This window comes from Adiantum capillus-veneris, chromosome 18 (genome assembly GCF_014529385.1).
Source record: "Adiantum capillus-veneris isolate H3 chromosome 18, ASM1452938v2, whole genome shotgun sequence".
In the NCBI taxonomy this organism is placed as follows: Eukaryota; Viridiplantae; Streptophyta; class Polypodiopsida; order Polypodiales; family Pteridaceae; genus Adiantum; species Adiantum capillus-veneris.
In genome coordinates, this window is record NC_140948.1 from 26,429,919 (window position 1) to 26,447,129 (window position 17,211).

The 17,211-nt window shown below is 43.9% G+C and overlaps 1 protein-coding gene across 1 annotated transcript in view; it reads left to right on the plus strand.

The window, feature by feature from the left end:
* LOC147435382 (PHD finger protein ALFIN-LIKE 2-like) overlaps positions 1-14,619 on the plus strand; it is a 28,199-nt gene extending 13,580 nt beyond the window's left edge. The window contains exons 4-5 of the mRNA XM_086488453.1: positions 13,069-13,186; positions 13,951-14,619. Coding sequence (XP_086344579.1) covers positions 13,069-13,186; positions 13,951-14,202 — 370 coding nt within the window. The 3' untranslated portion in view covers positions 14,203-14,619. The remainder of the gene's footprint in view (positions 1-13,068; positions 13,187-13,950) is intronic.
* Positions 14,620-17,211: the final 2,592 nt, after the last annotated feature.

The window sequence follows — 17,211 nt, forward strand, 5'->3', positions numbered from 1 at the left end:
TGTTTTGCAGATATGCCGTAATTGCCAACGATTACTCTCTTTCAAGAAGGGGAGATGTCACAAACCGCTGACATGTCAAAGCCCTAAAGAATGGAGCCAACTTGCAGATGTCGGTCGAGGGGCCTAAACCCTAAGAAGAACAAGTAACAGAAGAAGAAATCCTACCGACTTATGGGACCCCGTTCGATGGGGCCCCAAGTGACATAAATGATTAAAATAAAGCAAGACACACACACAGAGAAAGAATTACGTAGCAGCTGATGACGTGGCAACTGTAAAGGAAATTTTGGAAATTGCACTGACATGATGACGTGGCAGACTGTACGGAATTCCGTGATTTACGTTGGTAGCTTTTTGGCATTGCTTTTGGACCAAAAGCTTTTGAGTTTAAAGGTTTTTCATGTAAACTGCTTTTCATAGGCCAAGGGCCTTTAAATATGAGGTTAGGGCTCATTCTCTGGCATGCTTCGTGGAGAAGGTGCAGAGTCTCGAGTACCGGCTTGTACTGTGTTGATGCAATATAAAGAAATACCGAAAGGGACGCCAAGGTTTGGGGCCAATACTCTCTGGGGTGGAATTTCGCCACTCCGTGTCGTGTGTCGTCTCTCTCTCAGTTCAATTGTTAATGAAGTGCTAAAAGTCTGTTCAATTTGTTCTTTTCTATTGACACGTGGTGCCCGTCTTGTGACAGTGGTATTAGAGCATCAGGCGTGTGCTTTTCTGAAAGCATACTGGTCCCACAAAAGAGCAGACACAGCAGTCCGAACGACTTTTGGAATTTATTTGAGGTATCTTCGATCTCCGACCCCGGACTTACTAGCCACTCCCACCCTTACTACATCGCGCATCGGGCGCGCTCCTGTCTTCACCACTCATGTCTTACAGGGCATAAGCCTTTAAGATTACTTGCAAGAGAAGGATCCAAGATTTGTTTCGAGATGCTGTTTTTCTCAAAGACAGTACCATGCAGGTGTTGATAGCTACCAAGCAGCATACTCCAAGTACTTGGCAAGCTTTCAAGGGAATTTTCTTTTTTTGTCCGAAGTTATATGGCTTTTGACATAGTGCAACTTCTAGTAGAGTGGGGTATCCTGAAATGCTTGCCATGAAAACCCTAGCAGATTATAACTTGAAATTTCTCGACATCTCTTAGTAGATGTCTGTTCACGAGCAGATGACCTTGGAGATCTAGTGCGATTGCTATCTTGGGACTACCATCACCGCCAACGAAAACACTCTGTCCAAGAGCTGATGGATCATGTTGTGCTCGGCTACGACCTCATGGAAGGAACCTAACCCTAATTTTTCGTGCAGGTTTCAGGATGGAAAGTCAGCCGACTTTTCGAGCTCGGTTGATGTCGACATTGCTTTTTAAATTTGAATTTTGTCTGAGAATCTGTTTGAGAACTTCTTTGGTGATCCTGTTTGGAATTTGTTTGAAATGGATGGTATTTGTTTTAAGCCTGTCTTGGTGCCGATTTGAATTGTCTGACTGTGGTTTTAATACTGGTTTCAATGATTGGTGATTTTACTCCCGGGTGGAGTAGTGAGAAATGATATTTGAGAATGCTTGTCATACTCATGGCCTAGACTCTTGTGGTTATTTGCAGGGGGAGTATTGAATGATTGAAAAGTGTTGTTTTTCCTCATGGCCCGGACCCTTGTGGTTATTTACTGGGGGAGTATTGTTGTTTTTGACTCCCGGCCCAGACCTGGATGGTTATGCGGGAGGAGTATTAAGAAGTCTGAGCAGTGGTTAATCTCAGCACCTCCAAACTACGCAGGCTGCGGTCTGGGGGGCGTTTGGTTGTAAAAAGCTTCTATATCTCCAGGCCTGGACCTTTTTAGGTTATGTGGGCGGAGTGATGAGGGAGTCGTTAAATATCTCCCGGCCCGGACCTTGTTAGGTTATGCGGGAGGATTGTTCATCGGCGACTTTATGTTTCTATGTCTTGTAACATGCATATGTAAGCATTTGTGTTGCATTGTGAAGTGCCAATTACTGAATATTCCTAATTGGATGAGATTGCCTGGGTATGTAATTTTAGTGCATCAAAACACCCGTGGAAGATCAGGACGGTGTGGGTGTGATGGCTAATTTTACTACACCGGAATATCAAGAGTTCCCATCTGGACGAAAGGAGAAGCTAACTCCTTGATCAAAAGAGCCGAAAGAAGAAGCTAACTCCTTAACAAAAAAAGCAAACTGAATGTCCCTTGGATTTTTTTTTTGAGCTAACTTGAGTTGTTTTGCAGATATGCTGTAATTGCGGACGATTACTCTCTTTCAAGAAGGGGAGATGTCACAAACTACTCACGTGTCAAAGCCTTGAAGAATGGAGCCAACTTACAGGCTTTTCATGTAAACTGCTTTTCATAGGCCGAGGGCCTTTAAATATGAGGTTAGGGCTCATTCTCTAGCATGCTTCGTGGAGAAGGTGCAGAGTCTCGAGTACCGGCTTGTACTGTGTTGATGCAATATAAAGAAATACCGAAAGGGGCGCCAAGGTTTGGGGCCAATACTCTCTGGGGTGGAATTCCACCACTCCGTGTCGTGTGTCGTCTCTGTCTCGGTTCAATTGTTAATGAAGTGCTAAAAGTCTGTTCAATCTGTTCTTTTCTATTGACACGTGGTGCCCGTCTTGTGACAGTGGTATCAGAGCATTGAGGCGTATGGTTTTCTGAAAGAATACCGGTCCCACAAGAGAGCAGACGGAGCAATCCGAACGCCGTTTCGAATTTATTTGAGGTATCTTCGATCTCCGATCCCGGACTTACTAGCCACTCCCACTCTTACTACATCGGGCATCGGGCGCGCTCCCGTCTTCATCACTCATGTCTTACAGGGCATAAGCCATTAAGATTACTTGCAAGAGAAGGAGAAGCTAACTCCTTGATCAAAAGAGCCAAAAGAAGAAGCTAACTCCTTGATCAAAAGAGCCGAAAGAAGAAGCTAACTCCTTAACAAAAAGAGCAAACTGAATGTCCCTCGGAATGTCCCTTGGAATGACCCTTTGATTTTTTTTTTTGAGCGAACTTGAGTTGTTTTGCAGATATGCTGTAATCGCGGACGATTACTCTAATTCAAGAAGGGGAGATGTCACAAACTGCTGACGTGTCAAAGCCCTGAAGAATGGAGCCAACTTATAGTTGTCGGCCGAGGGGCCTAAACCCTAAGTGAAGAGGCAGAGCAGCAAGAAATAAAGCAGGGCTCACACACACACACAAGAACTTGCGAAGCTGGCTGATGACGTGGCAGATTTCCAAAAATTGCACTGGCATGATGACGTGGCAGGCTGTACAGAATTCCGCGTTTTGCGCTGGTTGATGATGTGGCAGGCTGTACGGATTTCCGTAAATTACGTTGGCAGTTTTTTGGCTTTGCTTTTGGACAAGAAGCTTTTGAGTTTATAGGCTTTTCATGTAAATTGCTTTTCATAGGCCAAGGGACTTTAGATATGAGGTTAGGACTCATTCTCTGGCATGCTTCCTGGAGAAGGTGCAGACTCTCGAGTACCAACTTGTACTGTGTTGATGCAATATAAAGAAATATCGAAAGGGGCACCAATGTTTGGGGCCAATACTCTCTGGGGTGGAATTCCGCCACTCCGTGTCTCGTGTCGTCTCTCTCTCTGAGTTCAATTGTTAATGAAGTGCTAAAAGTCTGTTCAATCTGTTCTTTTCTATTGGCACGTGGTGCCCGTTTGGTGACAGCTGCTGAGCTATTGCAGATTTACTACCATCCGCTGCTCATGCCATTTGCAGGCTGTAGCCGCTGAAGCAGCCACTACCCACCATTTTCATTTGCTTGCCTGCCTGTTGTGACGAGAAACTGTTACGTACCCGCCATGTTCATTTGCTTGCCTGTTGTGACGAGCAACCATTATGTACCCAGCTGTAATTATTTAGTTTATGTGTTGCCGGATACTGCTGTTTTGTTACAAATTCAGCGAAGCTATGTGTTGACTCAAGACACATTTGGTCTTGGGCATTTGCTAGCTTTTTTGTCGCAAGTGCGGGCTGGGCAAGTCCCATGTGCGAACCGTACTCCCGGGCGACCTTAACGGTGCATCATTCGTTGGTCTTAGGGTCTTTGGGACAAAGGGCTGACATTACTTGGTTACTACAACTTTTGCACAACTTGAAAGCTTCCTTCTTTTTTTTTTCTTGAGAGAGAGAGAGAGAGAGAGAGAGAGAGAGAGAGAGAGAGAGAGAGAGAGAGATGAAATGTTCTATAAACGGCTTCAAAAGGCCAAAATGACCTATGAGACCACAAAGTTACAACGTGATGTATCTGATACAATGTCTAAGTACCAAAAATAAAAGGAACTGAAACTAAAAAGCTGAATGCTAAGTCTAAAGCTAAATGCGAGCTAATTAGGTAGCGAAGACTAGGCTGATACAATGTCTGATATAAATGATGATACAAGAGCTGATACAAAACAGTCCTCATGTGGATCACAAGAGGTCCATCATCGGTCACTGGCGGATCTCCTCAATGGTCAGTAATCTGACCAAGCGTCATGCATGTCGGGCCAAAGTGATCCGAATCCTCTGATGTAGCCTCCTCAGTCGTGGACGACCGGATCTCCCTAGCTCAGTCGCTCGATCGATCAACTTGCCTCTGGTGTGAGAAACATGTGAGCTCTGTTGTGGCTGCTCCTCCGCTTGCCCAGTGCCTGAACTGAAGAAATGTGTGATCCGTCGCTGTTGATGGATGACCTCTACCCTCATCAAACTCTCTCTGTGTCGGCGCAACTCGAGTAAAAATAGTCCCAGACATCTTTGGTCCTCATACCTCATGACTCTAGAAAGTGGTCCAAAGCCCTCTTCGAATAAGCAATGAAAGCGCCCTCATATCTCATAATAGACCGTGCAGTGGCATATCTAGTGCAACTTTGTCTCAGGCTCCATATGGCATAGGGGATATGTCCTGGCCTCTGCTGGTACTCCTCTATATTTGCCAGTCTCAATCCGAAGCTGGTGTGAAGATGTGTGTATCTGGCCAATAGCACATCGTATCCCATGAGATAGGTGAGTATTTTGGGTTTCATCACAAAACCATCCTCAGTAAGCTGGAGAAGATGCTCTCTGTAGAAAGCCATCTTTGTGCCCAGCTCCTGTGGAATGCAAACTGTAAGTGAGAGTGCAAGAGAGTGCTAGAGAGAGAGAGAAGAGACGACACTAGATGGGGTCCCAAACCCCCCTCCAAGGGCCCCCCTCTCTATTGCTAGCGAGGTATTCGCTTTAGATTGCACAAAGGTCTGGTACAATGCTTCTAGATCTATGGTACTTGACGACGATGACAACGGCGAGGACTTAGGGCTGAAAGTGCAAAACGCTAGGGCTGAAGCTGGCTGAAATCTGGTCGCTGTCCTAGGGCTGAAATCTGCAATTGTCGGCAACGACGACGGTGACGACGAGAACTGATAGGCTGAAATCTGAAGTAATGGATCCGAATCTGAAAACGCTGGCTGATCTGATAGCGCTTCGAGAATCCGACGAGGGAACTGTTGCGGGATGGTGTGGTACCGCAAGGCGAGGCTGATCTGCTAGGCAAAAACGCCAAGGGCTGAAAACGCTGATCTGGCTTGCTTGGAAACGCTGAGGTGCTGCTGAAAACGGATCTTGATGGAGAAAATGCTAGAGGGCCTGTTGCACGTGAAGGCACTGTGCTCTCACTTCTTGTCTTCTGCCTTTTCCTAGCGCCTAGGGGCTTCCTTTTATACTTGCCGAGTGGGTCGAGCAGTCTCCCAATAGCCTCCACGATTGGATAAAATGTCACTTATTAATAAATGACCCCTTTCTAAAGGATGGTTCATATGCCGTGCAACTTGGGTTCATGTAATGGCAAAACATGCTCATGCTAGGTGGGGGCAACTACTCTAAGTGCCTGGACATGGACGGCCCGCGTACAGGCTCACAAGGTTGCCAGAACACTTCCTAGGCTTTCTAAACCCTAAAAGTAGGAACAGCTTGTCCACATGCACATAGGGTTAGCTGTGCACGTGACATCTCCCCCATTTTATGGTGAGGTACAGTACCGAGCTGCATGGTTCTTTTTAGTCCTCCAACAACTCGGAAAAATATTTGAAAAATGCTTCATCAACCCGTGTTGCCTCGTGGATTCCTCGATATTTGAACTTCAAAAGGTATTGTCGTGCTTGCTTCTTGGATCCATGGCGAAACCGATGTAGCAAAATCTGCTCTGGTTCCATGACGAGTCTTCACCTTTCTTATGATGAACCTCTCGAACCGCATTACGAAGGAAGTTTCCAAAGAGGAGCATGCACATCCATTGTGGAGACGGATTCTTGACCAGCTTGAGGAGACCTCGTTTGCCAGACAGATCACACTTGAATGGGAGTTGTACAACCTCCAGTTCAAAGATTTCAACTCACTTGATGGTTGACCCGCCGCATGCGAGAACTTTGGGACGGCCTTGTCTCTGCCGGAGGCGACATCACCTCGGCACCCATTACTATTCAAGCTTCCCCCACGCTTTGATCCCTATTTTCAGAGTTTGCTCACATCTGGACGTACCTCTTTTCCCACTTGGGACGAGATTCTCCCTTCCCTTACATGGATTGAGGGGCACTCCGCATTCCGAGCCGGAGGTGTTGTTGATGCAGAAGGAGCTTTGATAGCTCAAGGAGGTAACAAGAAAGGTAAAGGTAAGAAGAAGAAGAAGAAGAACAAGGACATCGAATGTTACCATTGCCACAAGAAAGGGCACAGAGAATTGGAATGCAGACAGTGGTCTGGGTGTGATGGTTAATTTTACTACGCCGGAATATCAAGAGTTCCGATCTGGACGAAAGGAGAAGCCAACTCCTTAACAAAAAGAGCAAATTGATCGTCCCTTGGTTTTGTTTTTTAAAGCTAACTTGAGTTGTTTTGCAGATATATGGTAATCGTGGTCAATTACCCTCTTTCAAGAAGGGGGGATGTCACAAACTGCTGACGTGTCAAGCCATTGAAGACCTGAGCCAACTTGCAGATCCCGGTCGAGGGGCTTAAACCCTAAGAAGCAAAAGAAGTTGAAGTTCCCACCAACTTATGGGACCTCGTTCGATGGGGCCCAAGTGACGCAAAGGATATAAAATAAAGCAAGATCCACTTTGCGTGGAGAGATGATGACGTGGCAAAATTGTACGGAAAACCCGGATTCTGTGTTTACATGATGACGTGGCAGAGTGTACGGATTTCCCTGTTTTGCACTGACTGCTGATGTGACAGTTGTACGGATTTCCGTAAATCACGCTGACAGCTTTTTGCTGTAGCTTTTTGGACCAATTGCTTTTGAGTTTCAAGCTTTTCATGTAAACTACTTTCAAGGCCAAGGGCCTTTAAATAAGTGCAGAGGGCTCAGTTTCTAGCATGCTTCAGTACGAAGGTGCAGAGGGTGGAGTACCGGCATTGTACTGAGTTCAGTAAATATAAAGAAATAACGAAAGGGGCGCCAAGGTTTGGGGCCAAATTTTGCCATTTCATGTCGCGTGTGCTCTCTCTCGTTTTTAGTTCAGTTGTTATTGAAGTGCTAAAAGTCTGTTCAGTCTGTTCTTTTCCGTTGGCACGTGGTGCCAGCCTCGTGACAGTCTATGTACACAACAATCTCAAGCTCATTTCATGGAAACAACCTTCTTATTCTTCAGGTCCATGCAAGGCATGGGATGTATTGGATGGGGATTCATTGGATGGCTCTTTTGAGGATGAAGATGAGGATGACGATATGCTCCCATTGTAACTGATTTTGTTCTCAGATAATTGATTAATCACTACTGTAATTGTCTAATTGATTTTGTTCTTAGATAATTGTCCTACTATCCTGTAAAGGTTGGGTGTTGTAAGTTGTTTCTTTCTATTTGTTCCAAAACTCAGCCATGCTGGTCTTCAAACTGTCAAATTTGTTGTATTCAATCAAGAAAGTAGCAAGTTATTTAATAAGTCTCAATAATTTACATTTCATCGAGAACTAAGCATTACTAGAAACTCATTCTACCCCCGACGTTTCCTTGGGATTTGGAGCCGTTTCCTCACGTTTCTACCTATTTACGTTTCCTAGTTGATGAAAGTTAAAAAGCCTATCGGAAAGGTGGCAAGTAAGAAGATTATGCCGGGGCTATTTGTGTTGGAAATCTACTTTTGAGACGCCTAGTGGATCCAAGAAGCGTGTTCGCTTCAAGGATGACCCCAGTTCTTCTTCGTCTTTAGATAGCTCCCACGGTTTCTCTTCCTCTAGTTTTAGTGAGGATGAAAGGCGGCGGAAGAAGCGGGAAAAGGACAAGAAAAGAAAATCCAAGAAGATATCTAGAAAGTACAGAAAGCAATCTAACAAATTAGAGGAGGAAACCTCTGCCTCCTCTAACAGTTCAGACAATGATGCCCGCATTTTTGGTACTATTTATGGCGTAATCATTTGTCACGGGCCACTCAGTACGACAACCTAGAAAAGAAGAAGAAGATGACCACCAAGTTAAAGGATGGGGTCAAGTCCTAAGGTTTGACACTTTTTCGGCTTACAAGGATTCCCATTGAGCGCTTTCTTACATACAACAATTTAACATGCTTTCTATGGGGGCAACTTCTCTAAAGCCTCCAAGGTACAGAAGGGGCATCTTTTCTAAAGGATAATGTTCAGACATGGTGGCCGACCTTGATTTATAGTACAGCTCTGGTGTGGTTGACCGAGCGAACAAACAGGATGTGATTACGACCTAGAACCATGTGAAGATGTTACAAGATTGGACACTCCAAGCGAGAAACACGAATAGAAAGTGCAAATAATTGATATAAACTTGAATAGAGAGAGAGAGAGAGAGAGAGAGAGAGAGAGAGAGAGAGAGAGAGAGAGAGAGAGAGAAAGAAGAGAGTCGACACGGAACGGTGCTGTTCCGTTCCGAGATGCACTCGCCCTAGAGACTGGTGCCCCTTCCGGTATTTCTTTATTGATTGACAATCACAAAGGTACAACTCCTGGTCAAAGGTGTGACGGAAAAGGGTGAATCGGGTGATGATCTTGTGCGGAACTGCAAGCAAACCTCCTCTCGGGACCAAGAAGCCAATAGATCTCGGATCTATTGTGATAGATCTCCTCGTACACAAGCTCCTAGCGCCGAACGGGCAAGGCAATGACCTGCAGGCGCACACACCCGGTGTAGGGTGTCTATGCAGTGGGAAGAGGGAGCGGTGCTAGAGAGAGGAAGAGGGATCTATGATTGAAAACTCCAGAGAGAGAAGAAGAAGAAGAAGAAGAAGAGAGAGAGAGAGAGAGAGAGAGAGAGAGAGAGAGAGAGAGAGAGAGAGAGAGAGAGAGAGAGAGAGAGAGAGAGAGAGAGAGAGAGAGAGAGAGAGAGAGAGAGAGAGAGATTGATAGATTGATTGATTTATCGTCCACGTAGGTCATATATGACCCATGGGACCGTCACAAAAGGCATTACATCGACTTGTTGCTTCTGGGTCGGATACATATCAGTTAGAGAGAGAGAGAGAGAGAGAGAGAGAGAGAGAGAGAGAGAGAGAGAGAGAGAGAGAGAGAGAGAGAGAGAGAGAGAGAGAGAGAGAGAGAGAGAGAGAGAGAGAGAGAGAGAGAGAGAGAGAGAGAGAGAGAGAGAGCTCAAAACATTGGATGCTCTGCTCATTGATCACAACATGATAAAAGTACGAGAGAGAGAGAGAGAGAGAGAGAGAGAGAGAGAGAGAGAGAGAGAGAGAGAGAGAGAGAGAGAGAGAGAGAGAGAGAGAGAGAGAGAGAGAGAGAGAGAGAGAGAGAGCTCAAAACATTGGATGCTCTGCTCATTGATCACAACATGATAAAAGTACGGGGGATGGGGAGGGTCTACATATATAGGGCAATAGCAAAATTGCCCTACTCGGTGATAAATTTGTAAACTCTGTGAAAGTGACTTGCAACACACATTTAGTAGCAAAAGTGCAGAACTCTGGATACTCGGGAAACCCTAGGAATAGGGGTCTCGACTCATGCGAGCCTATGGGTTGAGCAACACCGTGGAATGTATCGCCGAGAAAAGGTACATCTACCTCAGATATGGCAAGGCACAGCCACAAAACCGCCCTCACTCCCTAATCTGCTCGGGGGAGATATTGGAGCCACCCCCTCTTAGCTCCTGGACAGGAAACAAGTCCAAGGGAGCTGGCATGAGAGGATAATGCCGCTTGTGGAAGAGGTTCGGTGAAGATATGAGCAGGGTTATCTGATGTCGGGATATACTCTAGTCGAATAGAGCCATCCTTGGTCTTCTCACGAACAATATGTTGCGGAATCTCTATATGCTTAGTCCGACCATGAAACACCGGTTCCTCACAATGGCTATACAACTCAGGTTGTCAGAGTACATAGTGATCGTCTGCTGGGGAAATGCGATTTTTGGAAGTAGCCTTTATAACCATACCAACTGACATGTAGCACTGCAAACAACCTTGTACTCTGCTTTTGCAAACTGTTGTAAGAGTACATCGTGATCGTCTGCTGGGGGAATCCGATCTCCGAAAGTAGCCTCCGTAACCATACTAACTCACATGTAGTACTACCAACTGCCTTGTACTCTGCTTCTGTGGACGATAAGGCAACTGCATGCTGTTTCTTATTGCGCCATGAAATTGCTCCTGAGCCAAAAGAAAAGGTGAAACTGTAGTCAACCGTTGTCCATCTGGATCTCCACCCCAATTTGAATCACTCCATCCTTGTAGAATGATCTTGGAGTGTGTACCTCTAGTGGCATGATGAATGCCTAATGACTTGGTTGCCTTTAAATACCCCAGAGTCCGAAGAGCCTGCTCCATATGTGACTTGGCAGGTCTTTGCATGAAAGAGCTGAGAAGGCCCACCGAAAATCTGATATCAAACCCGGTGTTGAGAATCCAACCGACTAGTCTCCGATACTTTGTAGCATGTGCTACATCTGATGGGTCATGTTGTGACAACTTCTAATTGGGATCCATAGGAGATAAGATAGGTTTGCACTCAGTCATACCAAATGCTTCTAACAACTCATGGACATAGCGCTTGTCACCAGGAGGTATATTTTTCCTGTTGTTTTCTTTAAATATCTACTACATATATTTATTTATTTTATTTTTGCTTGTTTTCCCCGAAACCCTTGAAAAGGTGCAAGTGGACATTGCATGGCCAGTATGAAATGGTTGCAGTCGAACAGGTTTCTCATACCGGGAATCTAGGTTAGTCAGTCGGTGATTGTTTGGGCCAGTTAGCATTGAATTCTGATGAGTATGGAAGTGTGCACGCATCTAAATGGAATTTGGGCCATGCGGCAAGTCACTGACAACTTTATAAGTTGGGAGGGGTTAGGAAACTGAACCATAAGGGGCAAACTGGAACACATGGCAGTGGGAAAAGCAACCTGTTTGACAACTCAACTCCCAAAAGCACAGGGCCAGCTAGGGGGCGCCCAAAAGAGAGATGGGGCTACCTATTGCCATTGTGTTAGTGGATTTTCAGGTTTGAAGCTTTAATGGAAAGCTTGCCTTTGCCCTTGTCTCATGTAGCGCGATGATTTGCTCTCGTGCATCTCTCTCTCCCCTTTGCACATATGATAATGCCCTAGCGGGTGGGTTTTTTAGATGACTATGTACAGTTCTGTGGGTTTTATGCTGAACAAGAACTGCACTAGCTAATTGCTAATCCCCCACAAGTATGGACAGTTCCACAACGACAGACTGCAAAATAGAAGAGTTTTCTTGCCTGAAAACTCGTCCATCTCAAAAAGGAAGTGTCCTATTGCTAGTGGGAGCTCGTGAGACACTCATAAACGTGTTTGCCCCGCCCAAAAAAATCCAAAACAGTGAATTACAGCTTGCTGCGTTTATTTGCAGATTTATGGTTTCATACCTAAACTGCAAGTTAAACGCCAGGGAAGCCTCGGGGTGGCTATACAGGGGTTTGGGCACTTGCCAGTGATCAAAATAGGAAATTACAGCATGATGGAATTGACTTAGAGCTCACTGAAAAGATTCTATGAAGCAAGGGAACTTGTCCTAGACTTACACTTTTGACGTGCAGACATTTTGGTACTGTTAAACTGTCGAAATTGGGTCAAAAATATGCAATTTCAGTCCTTGACAGGTTTGGACAGCTTGGTGAGAGCTTGGTCTAAGTGTTCGGATCATCTCTTTTTAATTGAATAAGAAATACCGAAAGGGTGCCAGTCTTTGGGGCCTACAGGGTGTCGGTCTTCATATGCACAGTGACAATCTAGTTGCTAGATGCGTCTGTGCTCTCTTCTTTTCTCAGTGCTCTGTGTATAGTGCTCCTCTGTTGCTGGCTCTCTCTGGCGAACGTGGCATAATCTCTCCTCTTGGCGTATACCTCTGTGTCAGCTAGTCTCTATCTGCAACTGGCGAGATGAGAGGTGTAGCTGACCAATAACACATCTAATGCCATGAGATAGGTGGGTGTCCATATACGTGGGGCGTGAGATAAATCCTTTATCTGTCACCCATAGAAGATGATCTCGATAAAAAGCCATCTTCGTGGCCAACTCATGTGACAGAGAGCCAAGTCCTCCTAGTATCCAGCTGAATGAGATCATGTCTGATAATCCTGCTAATCTCTGAACGTGTGAGGGTGAGGGATGGTGCATCCAGGGAATTCTGAAAAGGGGGCAGCTTGTCCATGCTAAATTCATGTAGCTCAAACCAAGCTGATATCTGTGCAAACCAACATGAAGTATCACCCTCTTTGGCCAGTTGTGGCGATGACTGAAGCGTTAGTCGTGCATATCTGTTGCGTAGTAGCCCCCATATGCTATGAATGAAAGACACTGATCTAGCAAGAGCCTCCACTACAATTGGTGGTGCACTCATCTCAGCTCTGATAACCTCATGTGGCACTGAGGCTTTCACGCCGATCAGCCTTTTTTTTTGCATACATCGACATTTATTTGGTGGTCTCAGAAAGTCTTATTCAATTAAAATTTGCCTATTGTATTGTTGCAGTTCTAATGATTGCCTTGTGTGATTCTGTTTTTTAAACCACCTGCAACTTGGAATACTTTGACTGGAGAGACTTTTTTCGTATGAACTTGGCAGGAAGCAGTTGTTTAACTTGATCAATGACCTGCCAACTCTCTTTGATATAGTAACCGGAAGAAGAGCTCTCAAGGAGAAGAGTAGTGCCAACAACTCTAGCAAGAACAAAGGGAAACCGGTAAGGTTATGATTAATGTCTTTTTGACAATAGGTTGTTTTATTAGCTAGCCTAATTGTTGAGTCCCGCTTCAACACCAACACAGGGATTGGTATGTATGAACATGCCGTGTCGATAGCCCATCTTTAAGCACAATTACGAGTAATTTGGTTTTGTGTGTCTTAAAATGTTCAATCTCTTGGAACTGAGCTGCAAATGAAGGTGCTTCTCTACTAGACATGTTGGAAGTGCATTGATTTCGATGATGCCCAAGTGTGTTGTGTAGAATGCAATAGTGATGTTGCTTTTCTTTGTAAAAAATGTTTCACAAGGCTTACCAGTTCATTCTCCTGTTTCGACAATATAGAATTCAATCTAGAATTGAAATGGCTGGAGGGTTTGGTCCTTGGGAAATGATAGCTGGTTCTTTTAAGGTTGTTTTGACCATGATCCAATAAGACATCTGTTAGGGAATTTCCTAAAAGAAATGAACTGCCCGACATGAGAATGTGTGTGTGTAAGTGTGTGAGAGGAGGGGGAATGAGAGAGGGAGAGGGAGAGGCACATAAGAGATGGGAGCACATGAAACCCATAATAAAAGGAGAAGGGAATGTGTTTTTGCTTGGCGTTCAATTGCTTGTAGTTTTGTCTTTGTGTGTGCTCATGCGCGCGCAAAATGTGATGAAGGTTTTGAAGTGGATAATATTTTGATTTGTCGATTTGTGTTTTATCTGAATGATATTCTGAAGCATTCTTGTGCCTAAACGTGTTGCTTGCAATTGAAGGATCCACTATCTCAGGGTCTGCCTATTGCTAAAGAGACCGACAATGACTCTGAGGATGATGAGGATGACGACGAACACAGCGAGGCAACATGTGGCAGTTGTGGGAAGAAGTACACAGCTGACGAGTTTTGGATTTGCTGCGATAGTTGCGAAAGGTGGTTCCATGGAAAGTGTGTGAAAGTCACTCCAGCAAGAGCAGAGCATTTGAAGCAGTATAAATGCCCATCTTGCAGTAAGAGAGCAAGGACATAGAAGGTTACACAGACCCAAAAGCGGTTGTCGTCATCGCATTTAACAGGTAAAAGCATGAGGTGCTGAAAGTTGAGTCTAACTGACAGGCACCTCCTTTCTAAATATGGCAATTAGTGTTTTACATATGTTAGATCCAACGTGTGTCGTAATTTAGTACACGCATGTAATGAATGGATCTAGGAAGTTTGAGCCAGTTGTGAAGTAGTAGACAAGGCGACCAATCTTTTGATAAAAGGAGGCGCTCAAATTTTCATCTGTATAGGAGTGTCAAATGGCATTCAGAATAATAATCATAGGATGATGGGGTTGTGCTGCAATCACTCTCCTTGCCTTAAGATTGTGCAGAGGAGCTAAAATTGTATGAGCTTGTGCCATTTTTTTGTTGTGCAATAGAGTTTTCCAGCACCATTTAGTGCTTGTCTTTCTCAGAAGGAGCTTCTTCGAGCAGTCCTTTGGGAGTTCTAGCTAAAGGACATTGTGTGCTATTAACCGTGAAATTAAGCAAAGTGCGCATGCACCGGCCGCGTCACAAACATTTTCCTTGATCACTTCGTACCTTGATCTTGGTAACTTTGTTGTTACTTTCGTGTAACAATAGCACTAGTTCTTCAAAGTTTGTAATCATCCCAAAGCCCTCTTAATGGATGCCAGAGAATTCTTCATGTGAGAGTGTGAGAGTAGGGGGATTATTGCCCTTGAGTTGGAGACTTCAGTAGCCTGGATATCACAACGGGCATCAAATCTTCCACGAATATTGCCAGTTCTATGAAAGGAGCTGACTCACAAAAAATTTCTTTTAATATGTTATTGACCTTTTTGTAGTTTTCAAGATGGAGCACTAGGAATCGGTTCCCCACTTCTTGTCTTCGTCATCTTCATATTCCGCAAAGTTGGTTAGCCCTTTCTTGAGCTTGCAATTGCTACACTATTGCTACTTCTACTTTGACATTTGGATGGTGGATGTCCCTTCTTGTCGTAGTGCATACAAAATCTATGTTTGTAGGAATCCTTGGAGAAGTGTCCAAGCTTGTCACACTCGCAACACTTCTTTTTATTGCTTGAACTAAATGAAATCGTTAATGTTGTGCCGTCACTTGTGGATGGTTCATTTGGTGCTCTAGACTCGACAACAAATCTCACTTCTTCATGAGATGCCCTCGTAGCTTTGTTTGCCACGTGTAAAACCCCTCGCTATTGAACTTAACCCCCTTTTCACCCGTTGTGCATTCAAAGGGGTCTTAATGCTTGGAGGTGCTCCAAGACCGGTGTCTAGCTCTTTATAAAATCATGCCAATTAAGTCATATGCATACATGAAAATAAATGCATACATTTTAGAGTGTTGTGCTTGGTTACAAGAATTTGAATTTTAACAAGCAATGAGACAAAGTGAGTGAAAAATTTATCCCTTCGCTTTGAAAATTCCCCTGAGTGAAAGATTTACTTAGCAAAGCTCCTTGGTTGGATGAATCCCTTTGTAGGTAAGGTTGATTTGGTCCTCCTTGAAGTCTTTAGATGTAGCCTCCCCTAGAGCTTGTAGCTCTCTTTCACCAAGGTGAGCAACTGCCCCTAAACAAAGAATAACTTTGTTTTTGCACAGTAGGACTAGTCGTCGATGTCGGAGCTGCCTAATCGATTTCGAAACTAATGCAGAGAAGAACGCCATTCAAGAGAATCTCTCTTACTCGGAATGTTCTAGCTCTCCAATGCCAAGAGCTAATGTCAAGAGAAAAACACTGGAAGCCGAGAAGAAAATCGCCGGGTAGAATTTGCTTCTCAAATGCCCAATCCTAGAGCTCTGAGAATGTTAGGCCAATGTCGGGGGATGCCCAAGCTTACTTGCTGTTTTTGTGTATGTGCAATTTACTTTCTGATGGTTTAGTGGTCAGGTTTTGACTCCCACTTTGACATGTTTTGTCACTAGCATATGCTCGTGTGACTACAGATCACAGGCTTTACAGGTTATTAGCCATACTTTTAGATTTTGTTTCTTGCATTGCAATCTTTTGTTTTAAGTCATACGAGTAGGTCAAGTAGGCCAAAACATCAACATCTGAGCTACAAAAGTTGAAGAAAAATTGGACCAAAGCCATATTTTGGGCAAAAAGGCCATAAACTCTAAAAATTTGAACAAGAGTTAGAAAATCAAGCAAACTAAAACCAAGTCACAAAAGATCAAGGAGATAGCTTTTAAAGACCCTGAGAAGCCTATCTAATAAGTTTGGTTGTAAACTAATAGGGAATATGGATCACGATCCATGTACCTTACGGCAAAAACTTTGAAATTTTCTAGATCTCAAATACTCAATACTTGAAAACATTACTTCCCATAATCTAGATGCAAAAGGAGTTGTGAAACCATGGCCAAAGTAAGAAATTGGGCACATTTCCAAAACTCAGACTCATCAAATCAATATACAAAGTAATCTTGAGATATTGAACTCCAAATAAAAAAAGATTTTGGAAAACACTTGCAACAAATGACATCACCAATAGGTGACACAAATCTTGAATCTAAGTCATGCCAACGATAAATTGCAATCCATCACCCCTAGAGTGACTTTTGGCCAAAAGGTACTCACTACACAGAGGTAGCATAGAGAGACATACTTAGGAGGTTGGGTCATCAAAAAGACCTAGAAATCAAGGGAAATTTGCCAAAATGAGAAAGGTATAAAAAAACCACTAGAAACTAATGAACATTAAGTCCATCCGATGCTAATGATGGATTGCAATCCATCATTTTTAACAAAATGAGAAGATTTATACCAATTGATAGACCTAGTTTCTAGGATCCTATTTGTGCTTTTCTAGTTGAATTTGAATAGTATAAGAGTGGTGTCCAAGCTAAGATTTGGAATCAAACAATTTAAATAATGGCATTCGGGAAAGCAAAAGAGATCCAAGTTGAACATAAAGCTTCTAAGAGATATAACTCATCATTATGAACAATTTTGTGCAACCAAATTCTTCATACTTAAAAAACGTTGAATTGCGATCCATGTCATCCT